The sequence below is a fragment of the Carassius gibelio genome, chromosome B10 (genome assembly GCF_023724105.1).
Source record: "Carassius gibelio isolate Cgi1373 ecotype wild population from Czech Republic chromosome B10, carGib1.2-hapl.c, whole genome shotgun sequence".
NCBI lineage: Eukaryota > Metazoa > Chordata > Actinopteri > Cypriniformes > Cyprinidae > Carassius > Carassius gibelio.
The window spans coordinates 11693027-11718798 of NC_068405.1; the positions used below are offsets into that span (position 1 = coordinate 11693027).

Genomic DNA, 25772 nt, shown 5'->3' on the forward strand with positions numbered 1-25772 from the left:
CTTCATGTGAAATGCAGAACTTTGTGCTATTCTACTTTTTCATGTTCTGGAAGAAGTAGTTGAGGTCAAAGTGTCAACTAAAAGCACATGCAACATCAAGTCTGCTATCACTGCATGTTTTTACATCTATTTTTTTTTTCATTGTTGTAGTCAAATTTAAATTCAAAAAATTTTAATTTCAAAGTGTTTTGACCAAGTAAAATGCACTATATTTTTGGCACCTTGAATAAACAGTACAATTATTATTATTATTATTATTATTATTATTATTATTATTATTATTTAACTGTACCTACCATTCTAAAAAGATGGCACTTTAAAGTTCCCTTACATATTGTGAATCTAAACAGTTCTATTAAAAATCATATGGTCCCAAAGAACGGTTTCTAAAATGTATTATTATTATTTTTTTTTTATTTTTTTTTTATTGATTGTGTTGGAGTTTAGGATTCTTTATTCGAAACTTTTTTTAAAATCTGTAACTGTCAAAAAATCCTTTAAAAGCCACCACATTATTGATTTTCTTGAGCTTTATTACTTAATTAAACTTATGATTCACATTTGATTTGACTTTTCAGTTATTGCTAACATACTGTCCATTACCACAAGTGTGTTTTATTAAATGTAATGAATTTAACACTGTAAACTGTAATAAGCTGTAAATTGTCTTAAGTTCTTTTACTTATGCTGTTGTTTTTGCTAGTTTTTATTAGCAGTTGTTTTTCATTTTAATAAGATTACTTTTTTTTCCTGAGAGTGTATATTTCACTTAATACATATTAAAGAATGTCTACTACAAGTAATTTCTGTGTAAATATGAAATTGATTAAAATATTAATTGATGGCATATCATTTGTTTAGGTCAGACATTATTATTAAGAGACTTTTATAAAATAACATTACAAAAGAAATATCTTAAACAAAACGGTCTGTTTAAGTGTTTTTTTTTTTTAATGTAATGAAACTATATGAATGTTTGAAATCCAAGATCATGCAACATCCACATGTTAAGTAGAAGAAAGATTTAGAGACGTTTTGCAACACTAAAAACATCAATAATGCAAGTAATACAATGTTTTGAACAACAAATGAACAAATAAAATGTATGGCAATACATGAATAAGGATGCCCTCAATGTCAAGCATATGATTTAGCATTGTTTTAACTTGCCATTGCATATGCATACGAAAAATTCTGCAGCTCTTTTGAACGTGTAATTCCAGTCTCTTTTTGGCAGTGTCATACATCTAAATGGCACTAGTGGGGGATATTTAGCAAACTTAAAAGGATACACTGAGTTGACCCAAAGCTGCAAATTCTGTCATGTCGTTCCTCCTATATGACATTGTTTCTTCTGTTGTACAGAAAAATGTATTTTGGAGAATGTTTTTATTATTATTTTATTTTTTATTAAATATTTGTAAGTGTGGTGCAATGTTGTTTAGATTTTTTTTTTTTTTTTTTTTTTTTTTACTTTGCATTATAGTGATGATAGTCAATGTATACTGTTTTCCCCTTCTGGAAAAACTATGTTATTAACGAAATACAGTTTAGTTTAAACTTTTAAATTTCTAATTTAAAAGTTCAAAATTTTATATAAAATTTCATTTAAATAAAAATTGTACTAATGTTGATATAGCCTAAACAATCAGTGCAGCGCTTTGATGTTTGGGGTAGTTATCGAGAAAGAAAAAAAATAATTATGATGTATTATTAGAACTGTCAAAGCCTTATGAGAAATGAACTATTTAGAAAAATGCATACACACACACACACACACACACACACACACATATATATATATATATATATATATATATATATATATATATATATATATATATATATATATATATATATATATATATATATATAGTTAAATAAATTTTAGAATATATATTCTTTATACATTTTGAACACATTTTGTAATGTTATCTTTATGACTTATTATAAAATATACAAAAGGGCCCAACTATATATGTCAGGGAAAAGAAAATGATTCAGACCTATTCAAAATATAATTATATAAATATACATGTTGTGTAATTTGTGCCATTAATACACATTTTCCGAGACAGAATGCAAACTCTTGTTTCCCTGTACAGTACAGTGTGACCATACGGTGGCACTATCCACTAACAAACCAAATAAAGTCGTGTTTCGGTGGAGCTCCACCTTACACACAAGCACTGAAGACCTTCATGTTGGGAATAAATTTTGTCTGCTGGAGAAGGAGACTGAAGACCGCAAGGATTTTCTTCTCTTTGGATAAACCTTCACCAAATCGCTGTTTGTGAACAACTACTTAATCACTTAAACGATGGCATCGTTCAAACAAGCTACGTTTGTATGGATTCTCCTTATATTCTTGCTTTCCTATCTTGCAGGGACTGTGATGCCGCGGCAGATTGTTTATACATTGTCCGAGGAGGTGAGTCCGGGAACATTTGTTGGAAATCTAGCCAAGGATTTTAATCTAAAAGTGGACGATTTAGAAGCACGCGGGCTGAGGATTGTTTCAATGTCAACAAAAAATAATTTTGCCGTGAATTTAAAAACTGGCGTTCTCTATGTGAAGGAAACAATGGACAGAGAACAGCTGTGCCCGAATACTCACACTTGCACAGTAAGCCTGGAGGCCATTGTTAATAATCCATTGAATGTTTACAGAATAGAAGTAAAAATATCGGATATCAACGACAACTCCCCTTATTTTGCTGAAAAAGCTCAATATATCCAAATTTCTGAGCTAACATTACCGGGAACCAAATTTCCATTACTGAGCGCAGAAGATCCAGATGTGGGAAGCAACTCGGTTACCATATATAAAGTGTCAAACAATCCGTTTTTTGGCCTAGAAGTGAATACAGATGCAGGAAGTGGTCCTTCTCCAGAGCTGGTGCTGCAAAAAGCGTTGGATAGAGAGAGACAGTCTACGATCCAACTGGTTTTAACTGCTGTGGATGGAGGAAAACCTTCCATATCTGGCACTACAAATGTTATTGTTACTGTTTTAGATATAAATGACAACGCACCGGTATTTTCCAAGACTATGTACAAAGCTCAAGTCTTAGAAAACGCGCCTATTGGTACTACAATACTAAAACTTAATGCCACTGATCCTGATGAGGGTCTCAACGGTGAAGTTGTGTATACATTTAAACATGGCCAAAAAGGAATATCAGATAAATTCGCGATCAACAACACCACGGGTGAAATAACAATTACCGGCACTTTGGATTATGAGGACATCAATGCGTACGAGATCCGCGTGGAGGCGTGGGACCGAGGCCAGAGTCCGCTTGCATCTCATTGCAAAGTCCTCGTGGAGATACTTGACATCAACGATAACGCACCTGACATTACACTCTCTTCGCTGCTGGATAATGTAAGTGAAGATGCAAAAAAAGACACTGTAATAGCCTTTATCACGGTCCAAGATAAAGATGGGGGTAAAAATGGAAACGTCCATTGTTCCATCCCCCAGAACTCTCCTTTTATATTACAGACTACACAGGGGAAATACTTCTCGCTTGTTTTAAGCGGGACTCTTGACAGAGAAGAAACTGCAAAGTATAATATTTCAGTTACGGCTACAGATGAAGGAACCCCACCTCTTTCAAAAACCACAGTTATTGCAATTCATATTTCTGATGTGAATGACAACGCACCTCGATTTCAAGATTCTGTTATTGATGTTTACGTGAAAGAAAATAGTCCAGCTGGTGGTCAGATAGCGATTGTTTCTGCCCAAGATTATGACTATGGAGAGAACGCTCAGGTAACCTATTCCTTACTTGATAGTCCCAGTGTCCCGTTATCGACAGCAATCAGCATAAACTCTGTGACTGGTGAGATATACAGCATGCAGACTTTCAACTTTGAGCAGGTCAAAACCTTACACTTTCAAGTCATGGCAACAGACTCTGGTGTTCCTCCTCTGAGCAGTAATGCGACTGTAAATGTGTTTATTCTGGATGAGAATGACAACAGTCCAGTTATTTTACCGCCTTATTCTGAACCTGGATCAGTTAATAGTGAGAACATTCCCTACTCTGCTGAAGCGGGATACTTTGTAGCCAAGATCAGAGCTGTTGATGCTGACTCTGGATATAACGCACTTCTGTCTTATCATCTAACTGAACCCAAAGGAACGAATCTTTTCCGCATTGGAAGCAGCTCTGGAGAAATAAAGACTAAGAGACAAATGAGTGACAATGACTTAAAAACTCACCCACTTCTCATCACAGTGTCTGATAATGGAGAGCCATCACTCTCAGCGACTATGTCCATGGATGTTGTAGTCGTTGAGAGTCTGGATGACATAGAGACATCATTCAGAGAAGTTCCAGTTAAAGAGGAGAGTTTTTCAGATCTGAATCTGTATCTGCTCATCGCTATTGTCTCAGTATCAGTCATCTTTTTACTGAGTCTGGTCGGTTTGATAGCAGCTAAATGCTACAGGACAGACGGCAGTTTCCGCAGGTACAGCGCTCCAGTGATCAGCACACATCCAGACGGAAGCTGGTCCTTCTCTAAATCCACTCAACAGTACGATGTGTGTTTCAGTTCAGACACAATAAAGAGTGATGTAGTCGTTTTCCCCTCGCCATTTCCTCCAACAGACGCAGAACTGATCAGCATTAATGGAGAAGATACTTTTACGCGCACGCAAACTATTCCGAGCACCGAGAAGGTAGGAAATTACTTGCTTCTGTAGTGCCCTCTGCTTCTATTGCACCTGACTTGTAAAATTAACATTTGAAAAACGATTAATCAGATTTTAGGTCCTTTGAACTGTTTTTATTTATTTTATTTATTTTATTTTTATTTTTTTTATTTTTTAGCTTAGATGTTTATAAAATAAATTACATATTATGAACTAGGCTAATAAATTACATTTTCTTTTAAGTATTAATAAAAGTACGCTTAGCCAAATAAAAATAATAATACGGGCAGTATTAACAAAGTCGAAATATTGCTTTGATTTTTCACTACATGTTTAAATTAAACATTTCAGTCTTGCAAGTTATTTCGACATCTCGTGGCTCTGGGGTATTTTTATCACTGTGCAGCTTTGTTTTCATCTTGAAGTTTGATTTTCCTATACTGCCTTTCTAATTTATCTTTGACTCCTCTGTATACTCAGTGTATATTTATAGACCATTTCGTACGTTCTTTATTTTTTTATTTTTATGTAGTAACAATTATCTTTCGAAATCATACTGCTATTTTTTTTCGTTGCTTAAGTGTAGTATTTTTTTATTTAAAGAACGAAATCACTTCAGTACCACGGATAGCGATTGTAACGCATTTTCCTTCTCAATTAACATATTTCTGTAAATAGCACATTTTTTTTCATTTATTTATTTATTTATTTATTATTATTTAACTGTTGCTGATTGGTAATGTTTGAGTCGACACGAGTGTTATTTACTGTGTGAGGATGGTGATACCTTTAGTTTACTCTTTGAGAAAAAAATATATGAAGTAACATCATTGTCTCTTCACTTTTACAACACGTGGTGGCACTGCAGACCGTGACTTTGAGAGTTATCTGAGCTCCTCCTTTACAGCATGAGAACAAGAGGAAATTTTGAAGGCGTGTAAATAACCAAGGCTCACAGTAGCTACTGCGTCGTGATGTCGGATTGTGTCTAGAGAGATCTGTTTGGTTGTTTTAATCGTTTTTACGGTAAATAATCGCAGGACATTCTGCTGCACAATCATGGATGTTACAGAATCTTACGGCTTCTGGATCGTTTTATTTCTGTCTTTATGGAAATCTTCGCTTGGTCAGATTGTCTATTCCGTCTCCGAGGAGGTAAATAAGGGAACTGTGATCGGGAATATAGCAAAAGACCTGAAGATCAGTGCTCAGGAACTAGAATCACGCATGTTTCAGATTATGCCTGGATCAAATGCAAAGTATTTTGATGTAAATGTGAAAACGGGCTCGCTGTTTGTCAAAGACCGGATTGATCGTGAGGAGCTGTGTGGCAGCAATCAGAAATGTGCGTTAAATCTAGAGGCTCTTGCTCAAAATCCTCACAGACTTTTCCGGCTTGAAATTACAGTCGTGGATGTGAATGACAATACTCCCTTTTTTCCAGAAAGCACGTATGTTGTCAATGTTACAGAGAATGCAAACGAAGGAGACAGATTTCCTCTTCCAATTGCAAAAGATTCAGATATCGGCAGTAATTCTCTGAAAGAATACAAACTCGGCTCAAATGGATATTTTTCCTTAGATGTTAATACCGGGCAACAGAGTATATCTGCTGAATTAGTGCTACAGAAAGCGTTAGACAGAGAAAAACAAGCTGTTATTCACATAATACTCACCGCTATTGATGGAGGAAAACCTCCTAAATCTGGAACAGTGAGTATTGTTGTTAATATCATGGATGTAAACGATAATAAACCTATTTTCAGCAAACCTTTGTACAAAGTTAAGGTGAAAGAAAACACACAAATTGGAACCAAAATAATTTCTGTTTTTGCCAGTGATTTGGATGAGGGCATCAGCAGTGAAATTCAATATTCATTTATTGGTCATGGAAATACCGATGAACTGAACAGATTTACAATAAATTCTAACTCAGGTGAGATTGTTGTTCAAGGTCAGATTGATTACGAGGAACACCCTGCAATTGAGCTGCGTGTTCAGGCTAGAGATAAAGGCGTTCCTCCTAAAAGTACACACTGTAAAGTTTTAATAGAAGTTGTGGATGAGAATGACAACGTGCCAGAGATAGTTACGACTCCTCTGTTGGAAAGTGTGAAAGAAGATGCAAAATCAGGAACTGCAGTTGCTTTAGTCACGGTGTCTGATAAAGATGGAGGTAAAAATGGCATTGTACACTGTGCTCTGAAAGGCTCATTTCCTTTCAAACTGGAGACGTCATATAACAATCACTATTCTCTAGTGGTAGATGGACCTCTGGACAGAGAGAGTGTTTCTCTGTATAACATCACAATTACAGCTGCAGATGAAGGAACTCCGTCTCTTTCCAGCAGCTCTGTTATAACTGTTCATATCTCTGATGTTAATGACAATGCTCCACATTTCCCCGCGCCCGTTATTAACGCTTTTCTAAGTGAGAATGGTCAAGCTGGAGGTCTCGTGACAAAAGTGTCAGCTGATGATTCAGACACTGGTGAAAACGCAGAACTTTCATATTCACTGTTAGACAGTTCCAGCTCCAGTGTTCCTATAACAACACTGATAAATATAAACTCTTTAAGTGGAGAAATATTCAGTTTACAGTCATTTAATCACGAAGAAACAAAAATATTCCAGTTTCAAGCTATGGCAACAGACTCTGGTGTTCCTCCTCTGAGCAGCAATGCGACTGTAAATGTGTTTATTCTGGATGAGAATGACAACAGTCCAGTTATTTTACCGCCTTATTCTGAACCCGGATCAGTCAATAGTGAGAACATTCCCTACTCTGCTGAAGCGGGATACTTTGTAGCCAAGATCAGAGCTGTTGATGCTGACTCTGGATATAACGCACTTCTGTCTTATCATCTAACTGAACCCAAAGGAACGAATCTCTTCCGCATTGGAAGCAGCTCTGGAGAAATAAAGACTAAGAGACGAATGAGTGACAATGACTTAAAAACTCACCCACTTCTCATCACAGTGTCTGATAATGGAGAGCCATCACTCTCAGCGACTATGTCCATGGATGTTGTGGTTGTTGAGAGTCTGGATGACATAAAGACATCATTCAGAGAAGTTCCTGTTAAAGAGGAGAGTTTTTCAGATCTGAATCTGTATCTGCTCATCGCTATTGTCTCAGTATCAGTCATCTTTTTACTGAGTCTGGTCGGTTTGATAGCAGCTAAATGCTACAGGACAGACGGCAGTTTCAGCAGGTACAGCGCTCCAGTGATCAGCACACATCCAGACGGAAGCTGGTCCTTCTCTAAATCCACTCAACAGTACGATGTGTGTTTCAGTTCAGACACAATAAAGAGTGATGTAGTCGTTTTCCCCTCGCCGTTTCCTCCAGCAGACGCAGAACTGATCAGCATTAATGGAGAAGATACTTTTACGCGCACGCAAACCCTTCCGAGCACCGAGAAGGTAGGAAATTGTCACTTGCTTCTGTAATGCATCTCACTTCTAGTTTTAACCTAGATTTTGTAAAATTAGCATTTGATAAAGATTATTTTTTTTCTAAGCCCTTTTAACTGTTTTTCTTCCTTTTTAAGTTTAGATGTTTATAAAATAAATAAAGTATTATTAATTACATATTATTTTTTTTAAAGTATTTTATACTACTACTACTACTACTAATAAATGCGATTAAACAAAGATAACATTAACAAGTAAAGTACTGGACGCTATTTTTCGCCAGTTATTAAGATAATACGTTTTAATTGTGCAAGTTATTTCAGCATTTCGTGGCTCTGGCATATTTTTATTCGTATCACTGTGCAACTTTTTTCATCTTAAAGTTTGATTAGCTTGTACTGCGTTTTTAATTTCTCTTTGACTTGGCTTTTGTACACTAAGTTCATACGACTGTTTCTTTCTTTCTTTCTTTCTTTCTTTCTTTCTTTCTTTCTTTCTTTCTTTCTTTCTTTCTTTCTTTCTTTTACTGCTTAACTGTAATATTTTGTGTATCACTTCAGTACCACGGACAGCGAATGTAACTTATTTTCCTTTTCACTTCATATATTTCCTTGAACAGTACACAGTTTGTTTTAGTTAATTCATTTGTACTGTTTGACTATGGTGATACCTTTAGTTTACTTTTTTTTACTTTTTTTACAGAAAACTAAATCAAGTAGCATATTATTATCTCTCCACTTTTACAACACGTGGTGGCACTGCAGACCGTGACTTTGAGAGTTATCTGAGCTCCTCCTTTACAGCATGAGAACAAGAGGAAATGTTGAAGGCGTGTAAATAACCAAGGCTTACAGTAGCTACTGCGTCGTGATGTCGGATTGTGTCTAGAGAGATCTGTTTGGTTGTTTTAATCGTTTTTACGGTAAATAATCGCAGGACATTCTGCTGCACAATCATGGATGTTACAGAATCTTACGGCTTCTGGATCGTTTTATTTCTGTCTTTATGGAAATCTTCGCTTGGTCAGATTGTCTATTCCGTCTCCGAGGAGGTAAATAAGGGAACTGTGATCGGGAATATAGCAAAAGACCTGAAGATCAGTGCTCAGGAACTAGAATCACGCATGTTTCAGATTATGCCTGGATCAAATGCAAAGTATTTTGATGTAAATGTGAAAACGGGCTCGCTGTATGTCAAAGACCGGATCGATCGTGAGGAGCTGTGTGGCAGCAATCAGAAATGTGCGTTAAATCTAGAGGCTCTTGCTCAAAATCCTCACAGACTTTATCAGCTTGAAATAACAATTCTGGATGTAAATGACAATGCTCCATTTTTCCCGGAAAGCAGCTATATTCTCAATGTTACAGAGGATGCAAATGAAGGAGACAGATTTCCTGTTCCAACTGCAAAAGACTTCGATGTTGGCAGTAATTCTCTGAAAGAATACAAACTCAGTTCAAATGCATACTTTTCTGTAGATATTCATAGCGGCCAACAGAGTATATCTGCTGAATTAGTGCTACAGAAAGCTTTAGACAGAGAGAAACAAGCTGTTATTCACATAATACTCACCGCTATTGATGGAGGAAAACCTCCTAAATCTGGAACAGTGAGTATTGTTGTTAATATCATGGATGTAAACGATAATAAACCTATTTTCAGCAAACCTTTGTACAAAGTTAAAGTGAAGGAAAACACAGCTAGTGGAACCAAACTAGTGTCTGTTTCAGCCAGTGATTTGGATGAGGGCATTAACAGTGAGATTCAGTATATGTTTCATGAAAATACGTATGAAAGTAACCTGTTTAGTATAAATTCTAATTCTGGGGAAATTGTTGTTCAAGGTCAAATTGATTACGACAAACACCCTGCATTTGAACTGCGTGTTCAGGCTAGAGATAAAGGCAGTCCTCCTAAAAGTACACACTGTAAAGTTTTAATAGAAGTTGTAGATGAGAATGACAACGTGCCAGAGATAGTGACGACTCCTCTGTTGGAAAGTGTGAAAGAAGATGCAAAACCGGGAACTGCAGTTGCTGTAATTAAAGTCTCTGATAAAGATGGAGGTAAAAACGGCATTGTGCATTGCGCACTGAAAGGCTCGTTTCCTTTCAAACTAGAGACGTCATATAACAATCACTATTCTCTAGTGGTAGATGGACCTCTGGACAGAGAGAGTGTTTCTCTGTATAACATCACAATTACAGCTGCAGATGAAGGAACTCCGTCTCTTTCCAGCAGCACTGTTATAACTGTACATATCTCTGATGTTAATGATAATGCTCCACATTTCCCCGCGCCCGTTATTAACGCTTTTCTAAGTGAGAATGGTCAAGCTGGAGGACTCGTGACAAAAGTGTCAGCTGATGATTCAGACACTGGTGAAAACGCAGAACTTTCATATTCACTGTTAGACAGTTCCAGCTCCAGTGTTCCTATAACAACTCTGATAAATATAAACTCTTTAAGTGGAGAAATATTCAGTTTACAGTCATTTAATCACGAAGAAACAAAAATATTCCAGTTTCAAGCTATGGCAACAGACTCTGGTGTTCCTCCTCTGAGCAGCAATGCGACTGTAAATGTGTTTATTCTGGATGAGAATGACAACAGTCCAGTTATTTTACCGCCTTATTCTGAACCTGGATCAGTTAATAGTGAGAACATTCCCTACTCTGCTGAAGCGGGATACTTTGTAGCCAAGATCAGAGCTGTTGATGCTGACTCTGGATATAACGCACTTCTGTCTTATCATCTAACTGAACCCAAAGGAACGAATCTTTTCCGCATTGGAAGCAGCTCTGGAGAAATAAAGACTAAGAGACGAATGAGTGACAATGACTTAAAAACTCACCCACTTCTCATCACAGTGTCTGATAATGGAGAGCCATCACTCTCAGCGACTATGTCCATGGATGTTGTGGTTGTTGAGAGTCTGGATGACATAAAGACATCATTCAGAGAAGTTCCTGTTAAAGAGGAGAGTTTTTCAGATCTGAATCTGTATCTGCTCATCGCTATTGTCTCAGTATCAGTCATCTTTTTACTGAGTCTGATGGGTTTGATAGCAGCTAAATGCTACAGGACAGACGGCAGTTTCAGCAGGTACAGCGCTCCAGTGATCAGCACACATCCAGACGGAAGCTGGTCCTTCTCTAAATCCACACAACAGTACGATGTGTGTTTCAGTTCAGACACAATAAAGAGTGATGTAGTCGTTTTCCCCTCGCCGTTTCCTCCAGCAGACGCAGAACTGATCAGCATTAATGGAGAAGATACTTTTACGCGCACGCAAACCCTTCCGAGTACTGAGAAGGTAAGACAGTGTTACTTGCTTCCGTAGTGTATTCCACTTCTAGTTTTAACCTAGATTTGTAAAATTAACATTTGAGAAACGATTATTATATTTTTTTCTAAGCCCATTTAACTACTTTTTTTTTTCATTTTTTAAAGTATTTAATATATATATATATATATATATATATATATATATATATATATATATATATATATATATATATATATATATAAATATATGTTACGTGTAGGCTATACCCAAACAAAAGGTAACAAGTAAATTACTGGACGCTATTGACAAAGTCGAAATATTGCTAGTTTTTGCAAGTTATTTCAACATCTCGTGGCTCTGGCGTATTTTTATTCGTATCACTTTATTATTATGATTATTATTATTATTATTATTATTATTATTATTATTATTATTATTATTATTATTATTATTATTATTATTATTATTCGTATCACTGTTTTCATCTTAAAGCTTGATTTGCTTGTATTATATATATTATTGGGTTTCTAGTTTCTCTTTGACTTGGCTTTTTCTTTCTTTTTTTTTTACTGCTTAACTGTAGTATTTTCTAAATCCCTTCAGTACCACGGACAGCGAAAGTGGCGTATTTTCCGTCTCAATAAAACTTTTTTTTTTTTTTTTTTTTTAGTTAATTAGTTTTTATTATTATTATTTGCTGTTGATTATTAAACAATTTAGTGTACAAGAGTTATTATATTTTACTGAGTATGTCGATACCTTTAGTTTACTTTATCTTTCACAGAAAACTAAATCAAGTAGCATCTTATTGACTCTCCACTTTTACAACACGTGGTGGCACTGCAGACCGTGACTTTGAGAGTTATCTGAGCTCCTCCTTTACAGCATGAGAACGAGAGGAAATGCGTTGAAGGCGTGTAAATAACCAAGGCTTACAGTAGCTACTGCGTCGTGATGTCGGATTGTGTCTAGAGAGGTCCGTTTGGTTGTTTTAATCGTTTTTACGGTAAATAATCGCAGGACATTCTGCTGCACAATCATGGATGTTACAGAATCTTACGGCTTCTGGATCGTTTTATTTCTGTCTTTATGGAAATCTTCGCTTGGTCAGATTGTCTATTCCGTCTCCGAGGAGGTAAATAAGGGAACTGTGATCGGGAATATAGCAAAAGACCTGAAGATCAGTGCTCAGGAACTAGAATCACGCATGTTTCAGATTATGCCTGGATCAAATGCAAAGTATTTTGATGTAAATGTGAAAACGGGCTCGCTGTTTGTCAAAGACCGGATTGATCGTGAGGAGCTGTGTGGCAGCAATCAGAAATGTGCGTTGAATTTAGAGGCTCTTGCTCAAAATCCTCACAGACTTTACCGGCTTGAAATTATCATTATAGATATGAATGACAATGCTCCATTTTTTCCAGAAAGCACGTATGTTGTTAATGTTACAGAGGATGCAAATGAATGAGACAGATTTCCTCTTCCAACTGCAAAAGATTTAGATGTCGGCAGTAATTCTCTGAAAGAATACAAACTTAGTTCAAATCAGTATTTTTCTATAGATGTTCACAGTGGGCAAAAGAGTATGTTGGCTGAATTAGTGCTACAGAAAGCTTTAGACAGAGAAAAACAAGCTGTTATTCACTTAATACTCACCGCTATTGATGGAGGAAAACCTCCTAAATCTGGAACACTGAATGTTGTTGTTAATATCATGGATGTAAACGATAATAAACCTATTTTCAGCAAACCTTTGTATAAAGTTAAAGTGAAGGAAAACACAGCTAGTGGAACCAAACTAGTGTCTGTTTCAGCCAGTGATTTGGATGAGGGCAACAACAGTGAAATTCAATATTCATTTCATGGAAACACCGAAGAAATTAACCTGTTCAACATACAATTTAAATCGGGGGAAATTGTTGTTCAAGGTCAAATTGATTACGAGGAACACCCTGCAATTGAACTGCGAGTTCAGGCTAGAGATACAGGCGTTCCTCCTAAAAGTACACACTGTAAAGTTTTAATAGAAGTTGTAGATGAGAATGACAACGTGCCAGAGATAGTGACGACTCCTCTGTTGGAAAGTGTGAAAGAAGATGCAAAATCAGGAACTGCAGTTGCTTTAGTCACGGTGTCTGATAAAGATGGAGGTAAAAATGGCATTGTACACTGTGCTCTGAAAGGCTCATTTCCTTTCAAACTGGAGATGTCATATAACAATCACTATTCTCTAGTGGTAGATGGACCTCTGGACAGAGAGAGTGTTTCTCTGTATAACATCACAATTACAGCTGCAGATGAAGGAACTCCGTCTCTTTCCAGCAGCTCTGTTATAACTGTTCATATCTCTGATGTTAATGACAATGCTCCACATTTCCCCGCGCCCGTTATTAACGCTTTTCTAAGTGAGAATGGTCAAGCTGGAGGACTCGTGACAAAAGTATCAGCTGATGATTCAGACACTGGTGAAAACGCAGAACTTTCATATTCACTGTTAGACAGTTCCAGCTCCAGTGTTCCTATAACAACACTGATAAATATAAACTCTTTAAGTGGAGAAATATTCAGTTTACAGTCATTTAATCACGAAGAAACAAAAAGATTCCAGTTTCAAGTTATGGCAACAGACTCTGGTGTTCCTCCTCTGAGCAGTAATGCGACTGTAAATGTGTTTATTCTGGATAAGAATGACAACAGTCCAGTTATTTTACCGCCTTATTCTGAACCTGGATCAGTTAATAGTGAGAACATTCCCTACTCTGCTGAAGCCGGATACTTTGTAGCCAAGATCAGAGCTGTTGATGCTGACTCTGGATATAACGCACTTCTGTCTTATCATCTAACTGAACCCAAAGGAACGAATCTCTTCCGCATTGGAAGCAGCTCTGGAGAAATAAAGACTAAGAGACGAATGAGTGACAATGATTTAAAAACTCACCCACTTCTCATCACAGTGTCTGATAATGGAGAGCCATCACTCTCAGCGACTATGTCCATGGATGTTGTAGTCGTTGAGAGTCTGGATGACATAAAGACATCATTCAGAGAAGTTCCTGTTAAAGAGGAGAGTTTTTCAGATCTGAATCTGTATCTGCTCATCGCTATTGTCTCAGTATCAGTCATCTTTTTACTGAGTCTGATGGGTTTGATAGCAGCTAAATGCTACAGGACAGACGGCAGTTTCAGCAGGTACAGCGCTCCAGTGATCAGCACACATCCAGACGGAAGCTGGTCCTTCTCTAAATCCACACAACAGTACGATGTGTGTTTCAGTTCAGACACAATAAAGAGTGATGTAGTCGTTTTCCCTTCACCGTTTCCGCCAGCAGAAGCGGAGTTGATCAGCATTAATGGAGAAGATACTTTTACGCCCATGCAAACCCTTCCGACCACTGGGAAGGTAAGAAATTGTATATTAGCTAACTTATACTGCATTTGACTTACAAAAGTAATTTTTTAACAACGTTTATTTTAGTTTTTTTTTTTTTAAATAAAACTTTATGCACACCCAAACTGATGTTAAAAAGTAAAATACGGAATGCTGTTGACAAAGTTGAAAAAGTAATATTTCCACGGATTTTTTTACATTCTGTGAGTTATTCCTGTATCTCGTTACTCTTGGGGCATTTATATTCGTATCATTGTGCAGCTTTGAGATTTAATGACATTATTATTTGCTTGTACTCCGTTTTTATTTTAACGGTGACTTTGGTTTTGTACACTACAAGACAGATTATATATTTTATTTATTTTGAATTTAAATTTAGTTTTGTATTTTATGTATTCATTTTTGCATGTTGAAACAATTACATTTTGATAACATATTGCTGTTTGTTGATTTGTGTTTGATTCTTAGCTTAACAATAGCCTGTTTTGTATTTAATGAACAAAATAACTTCAGCACCACGGACAGTGTCATTGATGTCGTATATTCCTTCTCAACATATTCTATTCTATCCTGTATACAATTTTTATTTTTGTGTCGTTATGATTTGTAGATATGAAGGCTTAGATTTGACTTAATATAGAACGTGATTAGTTTAGTTTAATCTTTGAGAAAAAAAAAATATATATGAAGCAACATCATTGTCTCTTCACTTTTACAACACGTGGTGGCACTGCAGACCGTGACTTTGAGTTATCTGAGCTCCTCCTTAACAGAATCAGAACAAGAGGAAACGCGTTGAAGGCGTGTAAATGGCCATGGTTTACAGCTACTGCGTCGTGATGTCGGATTGTGTCTAGAGAGATCTGTTTAGTTTTTTTAATAGCTTTTACGGTAAATAATCGTAGGACATTCTGCTGCACAATAATGGATGTTACAGAATCTTACGGCTTCTGGATCATTTTATTTTTGTCTTTATGGAAATCGTCGCTTGGTCAAATTGTCTATTCCGTCTCCGAGGAGGTAAATAAGGGAACTGTGATCGGGAATATAGCAAAAGACCTGAAGATCAGTGCTCAGGAACTAGAATCACGCATGTTTCAGATTATGCTTGGATCAAATGCAAAGTATTTTGATGTAAATGTGAAAACGGGCTCGCTGTTTGTCAAAGACCGGATCGATCGTGAGGAGCTGTGTGGCAGCAATCAGAAATGTGCGTTAAATCTAGAGGCTCTTGCTCAAAATCCGCACAGACTTTATCAGCTTGAAATTACAATTCTGGATGTAAATGACAATGCTCCATTTTTCCCGGAAAGCAGCTATATTCTCAATGTTACAGAGATAGCTAATGAAGGAGACAGATTTCCTCTTCCAACTGCAAAAGACTTCGATGTTGGCAGTAATTCTCTGAAAGAATACAAACTCAGTTCAAATGCATACTTTTCTGTAGATATTCATAGCGGCCAACAGAGTATATCTGCTGAATTAGTGCTCCAAAAAGGTTTAGACAGAGAGAAACAAGCTGTTATTCACTTAATACTCACCGCTATTGATGGAGGAAAACCTCCTAAATCTGGAACAGTGAATGTTGTTGTTGACGTCTTAGATGTAAACGATAATAAACCTATTTTCAGCAAACCTTTGTATAAAGTTAAAGTGAAGGAAAACATAGCTAGTGGAACCAAACTAGTGTCTGTTTCAGCCAGTGATTTGGATGAGGGCATTAACAGTGAGATTCAGTATTCGTTTCATGAAAATACGTATGAAAGTAACCTGTTTAGTATAAATTCTAATTCTGGGGAAATTGTTGTTCAAGGTCAAATTGATTATGACAAACATCCTGCATTTGAACTGCGTGTTCAGGCTAGAGATAAAGGCAGTCCTCCTAAAAGTACACACTGTAAAGTTTTAATAGAAGTTGTGGATGAGAATGACAATGTGCCAGAGATAGTGACGACTCCTCTGTTGGAAAGTGTGAAAGAAGATGCAAAATCAGGAACTGCAGTTGCTGTAATTAAAGTCTCTGATAAAGATGGAGGTAAAAACGGCATTGTACACTGTGCTCTGAAGGGCTCTTTTCCTTTCAAACTGGAGACGTCATATAACAATCACTATTCTCTAGTGGTAGATGGACCTCTGGACAGAGAGAGTGTTTCTCTGTATAACATCACAATTACAGCTGCAGATGAAGGAACTCCGTCTCTTTCCAGCAGCACTGTTATAACTGTTCATATCTCTGATGTTAATGACAATGCTCCACATTTCCCCGCGCCCGTTATTAATGCTTTTCTAAGTGAGAATGGTCAAGCTGGAGGACTCGTGACAAAAGTGTCAGCTGATGATTCAGACACTGGTGAAAACGCAGAACTTTCATATTCACTGTTAGACAGTTCCAGCTTCAGTGTTCCTATAACAACACTGATAAATATAAACTCTTTAAGTGGAGAAATATTCAGTTTACAGTCATTTAATCACGAAGAAACAAAAAGATTCCAGTTTCATGTCATGGCAACAGACTCTGGTGTTCCTCCTCTGAGCAGCAATGCGACTGTAAATGTGTTTATTCTGGATGAGAATGACAACAGTCCAGTTATTTTACCGCCTTATTCTGAACCTGGATCAGTTAATAGTGAGAACATTCCCTACTCTGCTGAAGCGGGATACTTTGTAGCCAAGATCAGAGCTGTTGATGCTGACTCTGGATATAACGCACTTCTGTCTTATCATCTAACTGAACCCAAAGGAACGAATCTCTTCCGCATTGGAAGCAGCTCTGGAGAAATAAAGACTAAGAGACGAATGAGTGACAATGACTTAAAAACTCACCCACTTCTCATCACAGTGTCTGATAATGGAGAGCCATCACTCTCAGCGACTATGTCCATGGATGTTGTAGTCGTTGAGAGTCTGGATGACATAAAGACATCATTCAGAGAAGTTCCTGTTAAAGAGGAGAGTTTTTCAGATCTGAATCTGTATCTGCTCATCGCTATTGTCTCAGTATCAGTCATCTTTTTACTGAGTCTGATGGGTTTGATAGCAGCTAAATGCTACAGGACAGACGGCAGTTTCAGCAGGTACAGCGCTCCAGTGATCAGCACACATCCAGACGGAAGCTGGTCCTTCTCTAAATCCACTCAACAGTGCGATGTGTGTTTCAGTTCAGACACAATAAAGAGTGATGTAGTCGTTTTCCCCTCACCGTTTCCGCCAGCAGACGCAGAACTGATCAGTATTAATGGAGAAGATACTTTTACGCGCACGCAAACCCTTCCGAGTACTGAGAAGGTAAGACATTGTTACTTGCTTCTGTAGTGCATTTCACTTGTACTTTTAACCTAGATTTGTAAAATTAAAATTTGATACACGATTATTTTCTAAGCCCTTTTAACTGTTTTTCTTTCTTTTTAAGTTTATATGTTTATAAAATAAATAAAGTATTATTAATTAAAAAAAATAAGCATTTTAAAATAATAATAATAAATGCGTTTAAACAAAGAACGTTAAAAAGTAAAATACTGGACGCTATTGACAAAGTCGAAATATTGCTTTAATTCTTCGCCAGTTATTAAGATGATACGTTTTAGTTTTGCAGGTTATTACAGCATCTCGTGGCTCTGGCGTATTTTTATTCGTATTCAGTACCACGGACAGCGAATGTAACTTATTTTCCTTTTCACTTCATATATTTCCTTGAACAGTACACAGTTTTTTTTTAGTTAATTCATGTTTATTATTATTATTAGTTGTTTATTATAATGATTGAGTTGACACTAATGATTATATTTTACAGTTTGAGTATGGTGACACCTTTAGTTTACTTTTTTTTTTTTTTTTTACAGAAAACTAAATCAAGTAGCATCTTATTGACTCTCCACTTTTACAACACGTGGTGGCACTGCAGACCGTGACTTTGAGAGTTATCTGAGCTCCTCCTTTACAGCATGAGAACAAGAGGAAATGTTGAAGGCGTGTAAATAACCAAGGCTTACAGTAGCTACTGCGTCGTGATGTCGGATTGTGTCTAGAGAGATCTGTTTAGTTGTTTTAATAGCTTTTACGGTAAATAATCGCAGGATATTCTTGTGCACAATCATGGATGTTACAGAATCTTACGGCTTCTGGATCGTTTTATTTCTGTCTTTATGGAAATCTTCGCTTGGTCAGATTGTCTATTCCGTCTCCGAGGAGGTAAATAAGGGAACTGTGATCGGGAATATAGCAAAAGACCTGAAGATCAGTGCTCAGGAACTAGAATCACGCAAGTTTCAGATTATGCCTGGATCAAATGCAAAGTATTTTGATGTAAATATGAAAACGGGCTCGCTGTTTGTCAAAGACCGGATCGATCGTGAGGAGCTGTGTGGCAGCAATCAGAAATGTGCGTTAAATCTAGAGGCTCTTGCTCAAAATCCTCACAGACTTTACCGGATTGAAATTATAATTTTGGATGTCAATGACAATGCTCCCTTTTTTCCAGAAAGCATGTATGTTGTTAATGTTACAGAGATAGCTAATGAAGGAGACAGATTTCCTCTTCCGATTGCAAAAGATTCAGATGTTGGCAGTAATTCTCTGAAAGACTACAAACTCAGTTCAAATCAATATTTTACTTTAGATATTCATAGTGGTCAAAAGAGTATGTTGGCTGAATTAGTGCTACAGAAATCTTTAGACAGAGAAAAACAAGCTGTTATGCACTTAATAATCACTGCTATTGACGGAGGAAAACCTCCTAAATCTGGAACAGTGAGTATTGCTGTTAATATCATGGATGTAAACGATAATAAACCTATTTTCAGCAAACCTTTGTATAAAGTCAAAGTGAAAGAAAACACAATGATTGGAGCCAAAATAATCTCTGTTTCTGCCAGTGATTTGGATGAGGGCATAAATAGTGAAATTCAATATTCATTTCTTGGCCATGAAAATACAGATGAAACAAACCGGTTTACAATTAATTCAGAATCGGGGGAAATCGCTGTTCAAGGACAAATTGACTATGAAGAAGACTCTGCAATTGAGCTGCGCGTTCAGGCGAGAGATAAAGGCGTTCCTCCTAAAAGTACACACTGTAAAGTTTTAATAGAAGTTGTAGATGAGAATGACAACGTGCCAGAGATAGTGACGACTCCTCTGTTGGAAAGTGTGAAAGAAGATGCAAAATCAGGAACTGCAGTTGCTTTAGTCACGGTGTCTGATAAAGATGGAGGTAAAAATGGCATTGTACACTGTGCTCTGAAGGGCTCTTTTCCTTTCAAACTAGAGACGTCATATAACAATCACTATTCTCTAGTGGTAGATGGACCTCTGGACAGAGAGAGTGTTTCTCTGTATAACATCACAATTACAGCTGCAGATGAAGGAACTCCGTCTCTTTCCAGCAGCACTGTTATAACTGTTCATATCTCTGATGTTAATGACAATGCTCCACATTTCCCCGCGCCCGTTATTAACACTTTTCTAAGTGAGAATGGTCAAGCTGGAGGACTCGTGACAAAAGTGTCAGCTGATGATTCAGACACTGGTGAAAACGCAGAACTTTCATATTCACTGTTAGACAGTTCCAGCTCCAGTGTTCCTATAACAACTCTGATAAATATAAACTCTTTAAGTGGAGAAATATTCAGTTTACAGTCATTTAATCACGAAGAAACAAAAAGATTCCAGTTTCAAGTTATGGCAACAGACTCTGGTGTTCCTCCTCTGAGCAGCAATGCGACTGTAAATGTGTTTATTCTGGATGAGAATGACAACAGTCCAGTTATTTTACCGCCTTATTCTGAACCTGGATCAGTTAATAGTGAGAACATTCCCTACTCTGCTGAAGCGGGATACTTTGTAGCCAAGATCAGAGCTGTTGATGCTGACTCTGGATATAACGCACTTCTGTCTTATCATCTAACTGAACCCAAAGGAACGAATCTCTTCCGCATTGGAAGCAGCTCTGGAGAAATAAAGACTAAGAGACGAATGAGTGACAATGACTTAAAAACTCACCCACTTCTCATCACAGTGTCTGATAATGGAGAGCCATCACTCTCAGCGACTATGTCCATGGATGTTGTGGTTGTTGAGAGTCTGGATGACATAGAGACATCATTCAGAGAAGTTCCTGTTAAAGAGGAGAGTTTTTCAGATCTGAATCTGTATCTGCTCATCGCTATTGTCTCAGTATCAGTCATCTTTTTACTGAGTCTGATGGGTTTGATAGCAGCTAAATGCTACAGGACAGACGGCAGTTTCAGCAGGTACAGCGCTCCAGTGATCAGCACACATCCAGACGGAAGCTGGTCCTTCTCTAAATCCACTCAACAGTACGATGTGTGTTTTAGTTCGGACACAATAAAGAGTGATGTAGTCGTTTTCCCCTCGCCGTTTCCGCCAGCAGACGCAGAATTGATCAGCATTAATGGAGAAGATACTTTTACGCGCACGCAAACCCTTCCGAGCACTGAGAAGGTAAGACAGTGTTACTTGCTTCTGTAGTGCATTTCATTTGTACTTTTACCCAAGATTTGTAAAATTAACATTTGAGAAACAATTAATTAGATTTTTTATAAGGCCATTTAACTACATTTTCTGTATTTTTTAAGTTTTTTAAAAAAAATGTAAACAAAATTACGCGCAGGCTACAATAACAAGCACAAGATAAGTAAAATACTGGACGCTATTCACAGCCGAAATATTAATAAGCATTTTCGCTAGTTGTTAAGATAATACGTTTAAGTTGTGCAGGTTATTTCAGCCTCTTGTGGCTCTGGCGTATTTTTATTCGTATCACTGTGCAGTTTTGACTTGACTTTTGTACACTAAGTGTATATATTTATAGACCATTTCTTTCTTTCTTTCTTTCTTTCTTTCTTTCTTTCTTTCTTTCTTTCTTTCTTTCTTTCTTTCTATGTTGTAACATTACCTTGTGATATCATGCTGTTGTTTATTTCATTTTTCTTTTTTCTTTACCATAGTATTTTGTAAATCACATCAGTACCACGGACAGCGAAAATGATGTATTTCCCCTCTTATATAATGTATTTTCTTAAATAACACTTTTTTTGTTGTTGTTGTTGATTCGTTTATTTATTATTATTATTTGTTGTTGATTAGTAGTGATTGCGTCGACATTTAATTTTTGAGTAACTATTAACTCTTCCTACTGGGAAGGTAAGATCGTTGGAAATTAATTGTTGAATAATTTTCGAGGTGAATTATTGTTCTCAACTGTTCGAAATTATTTCTAACAGTTGCCATAATAGGGGGTTTGGTATTTACCACGTGGTTGTCTTGCTTTCAATTATCCTATTTTAACTTTGTTCTGATTCATTTTAATTTTAATTGAGGCTATTTTATGTTTTTTGAATAACGTACTTTGATCAATTCAACCCGGTATCACGAGAAATCTTATAGGCCCATAAAATATGTTGCAAATAAGTTGTAGTTTTTTAGAACTTGCAAAATGTGATTCTAAGGAAAACGTGTAATTTGTAATAAAAAGTAAGCTTCACGCCTAACCACATCCCTCACTCAGTGTGGCTTAAGTATGCTGCAAATGTCGCCAATTTGCCCAAAAACCTGCAATAGTTGCATATTTTTACCCTGATCTCACGGCAATTCGTACACATTTTAAGAAGTGGCTAAATCGTATGAATTTGTACGAGTGACCTACACCTAAACCCGCCCCTAAACCTGTCACTGGGGTCTAGACAAATAGCCTGCGTTAAATTAATCGGTTCCTGGGATGTTTTGAAATGCTTTTCACATATAAATGCATTATATTAAACACTGTGTTTAGAATTAATGTAGCCTAAATATATAATAATAATAATAATAATAATAATAATAATAATAATAATAATACAACTTTACGAAACAGTACCTCTGTAGGCTGTGTCAAGACAGTCAAGTCTTAGTCTGTCTCCTTCCCGTCTTATTGCATTATTCATGCCTTGATGATGCTATAAGCCTAAATAATAACGGTTGTGTAGGCTATTTTTGCTTTGCTTTTCTGCACTGGATTACTTTTAATATTAATATGGTGGTTGTATCACTGCTGTTTCTCACTTTAAAGTTTTTGTAAATATATTTTTTTCAAGTAGGTTATGGCATAGCTTCAGCACATGGTGTCACTACAGACCGTAAGATAAAGGTTCAGTCTTTACTCTGAAGTCTCTCTCTCTCTCTCTCTCTCTCTCTCTCTCTCTCTCTCTCTCTCTCTCTCTCTCTCTCTCTCAGAATCTTAGTGTTAGTGTATCTGCAGTTGAGACATGATGGTCTCTATTTCGTCTCGTATTTTCTGAATGCAAAAAGAACTATTAGATTATCTTTCGTTTATAGTTTTGCCTGTCCACAAGCCGGAAGTAAATGACCATCATGGGCTTTTTGGAAAATTTCAAATGTGGATTGATATTTTTCCTTTTTCTGTTGGATTCTGCGTTTGCTCAGATCGTCTATTCCGTACCGGAAGAGGTAAATAAGGGGACAGTTGTCGGCAATATAGCGAGAGACCTGAACTTAAATGTTCATGAACTGGAATCTCGTATGTTTGAGATTGTGACTGGATCAAATAAGAAGTATTTTGATGTTAATCTGAAAACTGGCGCTCTGTTTGTTAATGAAAGAATTGACCGCGAAGAGTTATGTTTGTCGAATCAGAAATGCTCTTTGAATATAGAGGCCCTTGCTAAAAATCCTCATCATCTTTTCAGAGTGGAGATTAAGATCTTGGATATAAACGACAATGCGCCACATTTTCCTGTTAAAGAATTTACTGTGAATATTAGTGAAAACGCAAGCCCTGGAGAGAGATTTCCTCTCCCTGTAGCCGAGGACTCTGATGTTGGCAGTAATTCGCTGAAAGAGTACAAACTGAGTCCGAATGAACATTTCAGTCTAGATACACAGAGTGAAGACCAGAGTGTGTCTGCTGAGTTAGTGCTGAACAAAGCTTTAGATCGAGAGAAGCAAGCGACAATTAAGTTAGTTCTCACTGGAGTAGATGGAGGAAAGCCACCTAAATCGGGGACGGTAAATATTTTTATAACCATAATGGATAATAATGATAATAATCCAGTGTTTAGTCAACCTCTTTACAAAGTCAAACTAAAGGAAAATGTTGCTGGTGGAACAAAAGTTTTATCTGTATTTGCCTCTGATTTAGATGAAGGAACAAACAGTGAAATTCTGTATTCATTTGTTGGTCATGGCAAGAGAAAGGACCTATTTACCATTATCACTGAGACTGGAGATATTGTTGTAAAAGGGCAAATTGATTACGAAGAGAATCCTGCCATTGAGTTACGAGTTCAAGCGAAAGATAAAGGCAGCCCACCAAAGAGCACTCATTGTAAAGTTTTAATAGAAATTATGGATGAAAACGATAATGCACCAGATATAAATGTTACTCCACTGCTGGAAATTGTTAAAGAAGACACAAAGTCAGGAACTGCAGTTGCTTTAGTCACGGTGTCTGATAAAGATGGAGGTAAAAATGGCATTGTACACTGTGCTCTGAAAGGCTCGTTTCCTTTCAAACTGGAGACGTCATATAACAATCACTATTCTCTAGTGGTAGATGGACCTCTGGACAGAGAGAGTGTTTCTCTGTATAACATCACAATTACAGCTGCAGATGAAGGAACTCCGTCTCTTTCCAGCAGCACTGTTATAACTGTTCATATCTCTGATGTTAATGACAATGCTCCACATTTCCCCGCGCCCGTTATTAACGCTTTTCTAAGTGAGAATGGTCAAGCTGGAGGTCTCGTGACAAAAGTGTCAGCTGATGATTCAGACACTGGTGAAAACGCAGAACTTTCATATTCACTGTTAGACAGTTCCAGCTTCAGTGTTCCTATAACAACACTGATAAATATAAACTCTTTAAGTGGAGAAATATTCAGTTTACAGTCATTTAATCACGAAGAAACAAAAAGATTCCAGTTTCATGTCATGGCAACAGACTCTGGTGTTCCTCCTCTGAGCAGCAATGCGACTGTAAATGTGTTTATTCTGGATGAGAATGACAACAGTCCAGTTATTTTACCGCCTTATTCTGAACCTGGATCAGTTAATAGTGAGAACATTCCCTACTCTGCTGAAGCGGGATACTTTGTAGCCAAGATCAGAGCTGTTGATGCTGACTCTGGATATAACGCACTTCTGTCTTATCATCTAACTGAACCCAAAGGAACGAATCTCTTCCGCATTGGAAGCAGCTCTGGAGAAATAAAGACTAAGAGACGAATGAGTGACAATGACTTAAAAACTCACCCACTTCTCATCACAGTGTCTGATAATGGAGAGCCATCACTCTCAGCGACTATGTCCATGGATGTTGTAGTCGTTGAGAGTCTGGATGACATAAAGACATCATTCAGAGAAGTTCCTGTTAAAGAGGAGAGTTTTTCAGATCTGAATCTGTATCTGCTCATCGCTATTGTCTCAGTATCAGTCATCTTTTTACTGAGTCTGGTGGGTTTGATAGCAGCTAAATGCTACAGGACAGACGGCAGTTTCAGCAGGTACAGCGCTCCAGTGATCAGCACACATCCAGACGGAAGCTGGTCCTTCTCTAAATCCACACAACAGTACGATGTGTGTTTCAGTTCAGACACAATAAAGAGTGATGTAGTCGTTTTCCCCTCACCGTTTCCGCCAGCAGAAGCGGAGTTGATCAGCATTAATGGAGAAGATACTTTTACGCGCACGCAAACTATTTCGAGTACTGGGAAGGTAAGACATGTTAAACAATTTTGCTGACTGATAAATTTTTCGAGCTGAATTATTGTTCTGAATTTTACTGTTCGCAGTTATTTCCAATGGTTGCTAAGTAATCGCTTTGCTATTAACAAATTTGCTTTTTTATTTTAACTTCACGTATTTTTATTTATTTATTGTTTTTATTTAGTTTTTTTTTTCTTCTTTGTTCTTGTTTCTTGTGACAATCGAATTACGGACAATCATTAATCTAACCTGTTATCATTAGAAAATATAGGCCTAAGGATATCGCAAAC

The 25772-nt window shown here is 37.0% G+C and overlaps 2 protein-coding genes across 11 annotated transcripts in view; both read left to right on the top strand.

Moving 5' to 3' along the window:
* The first annotated feature begins 2256 nt into the window (after positions 1 to 2256).
* LOC127966097 (protocadherin alpha-8-like) lies at positions 2257 to 4720 on the top strand. The gene has a single exon (XM_052566940.1). It carries the CDS (start codon positions 2321 to 2323, stop codon positions 4718 to 4720), a length of 2400 nt encoding a protein of 799 aa, XP_052422900.1. The 5' UTR covers positions 2257 to 2320.
* An 890-nt stretch (positions 4721 to 5610) lies between these two features.
* LOC127966758 (protocadherin alpha-C2) overlaps positions 5611 to 25772 on the top strand; it is a 60804-nt gene continuing 40642 nt past the window's right edge. Inside the window, exons 1-2 of one of the 10 annotated variants that reach the window (XM_052567978.1) lie at positions 5611 to 7121; positions 10429 to 11402. In XM_052567978.1, coding sequence (XP_052423938.1) covers positions 5729 to 7121; positions 10429 to 11402 — 2367 coding nt within the window. In that variant the 5' untranslated portion in view covers positions 5611 to 5728. Of the gene's footprint in view, positions 8096 to 8943; positions 11403 to 15572; positions 18049 to 18723; positions 21223 to 22998; positions 25492 to 25772 lie in introns of those variants that run through there. The other 9 variants (XM_052567979.1, XM_052567977.1, XM_052567981.1 and 6 more) reach the window with 9 other exon arrangements.

Coding starts and splice junctions, on each gene's coding strand:
- LOC127966097 (XM_052566940.1), top strand. CDS start 2,321: ATGGCATCGTTCAAACAAGCTACGTTTGTATGGATTCTCCTTATATTC.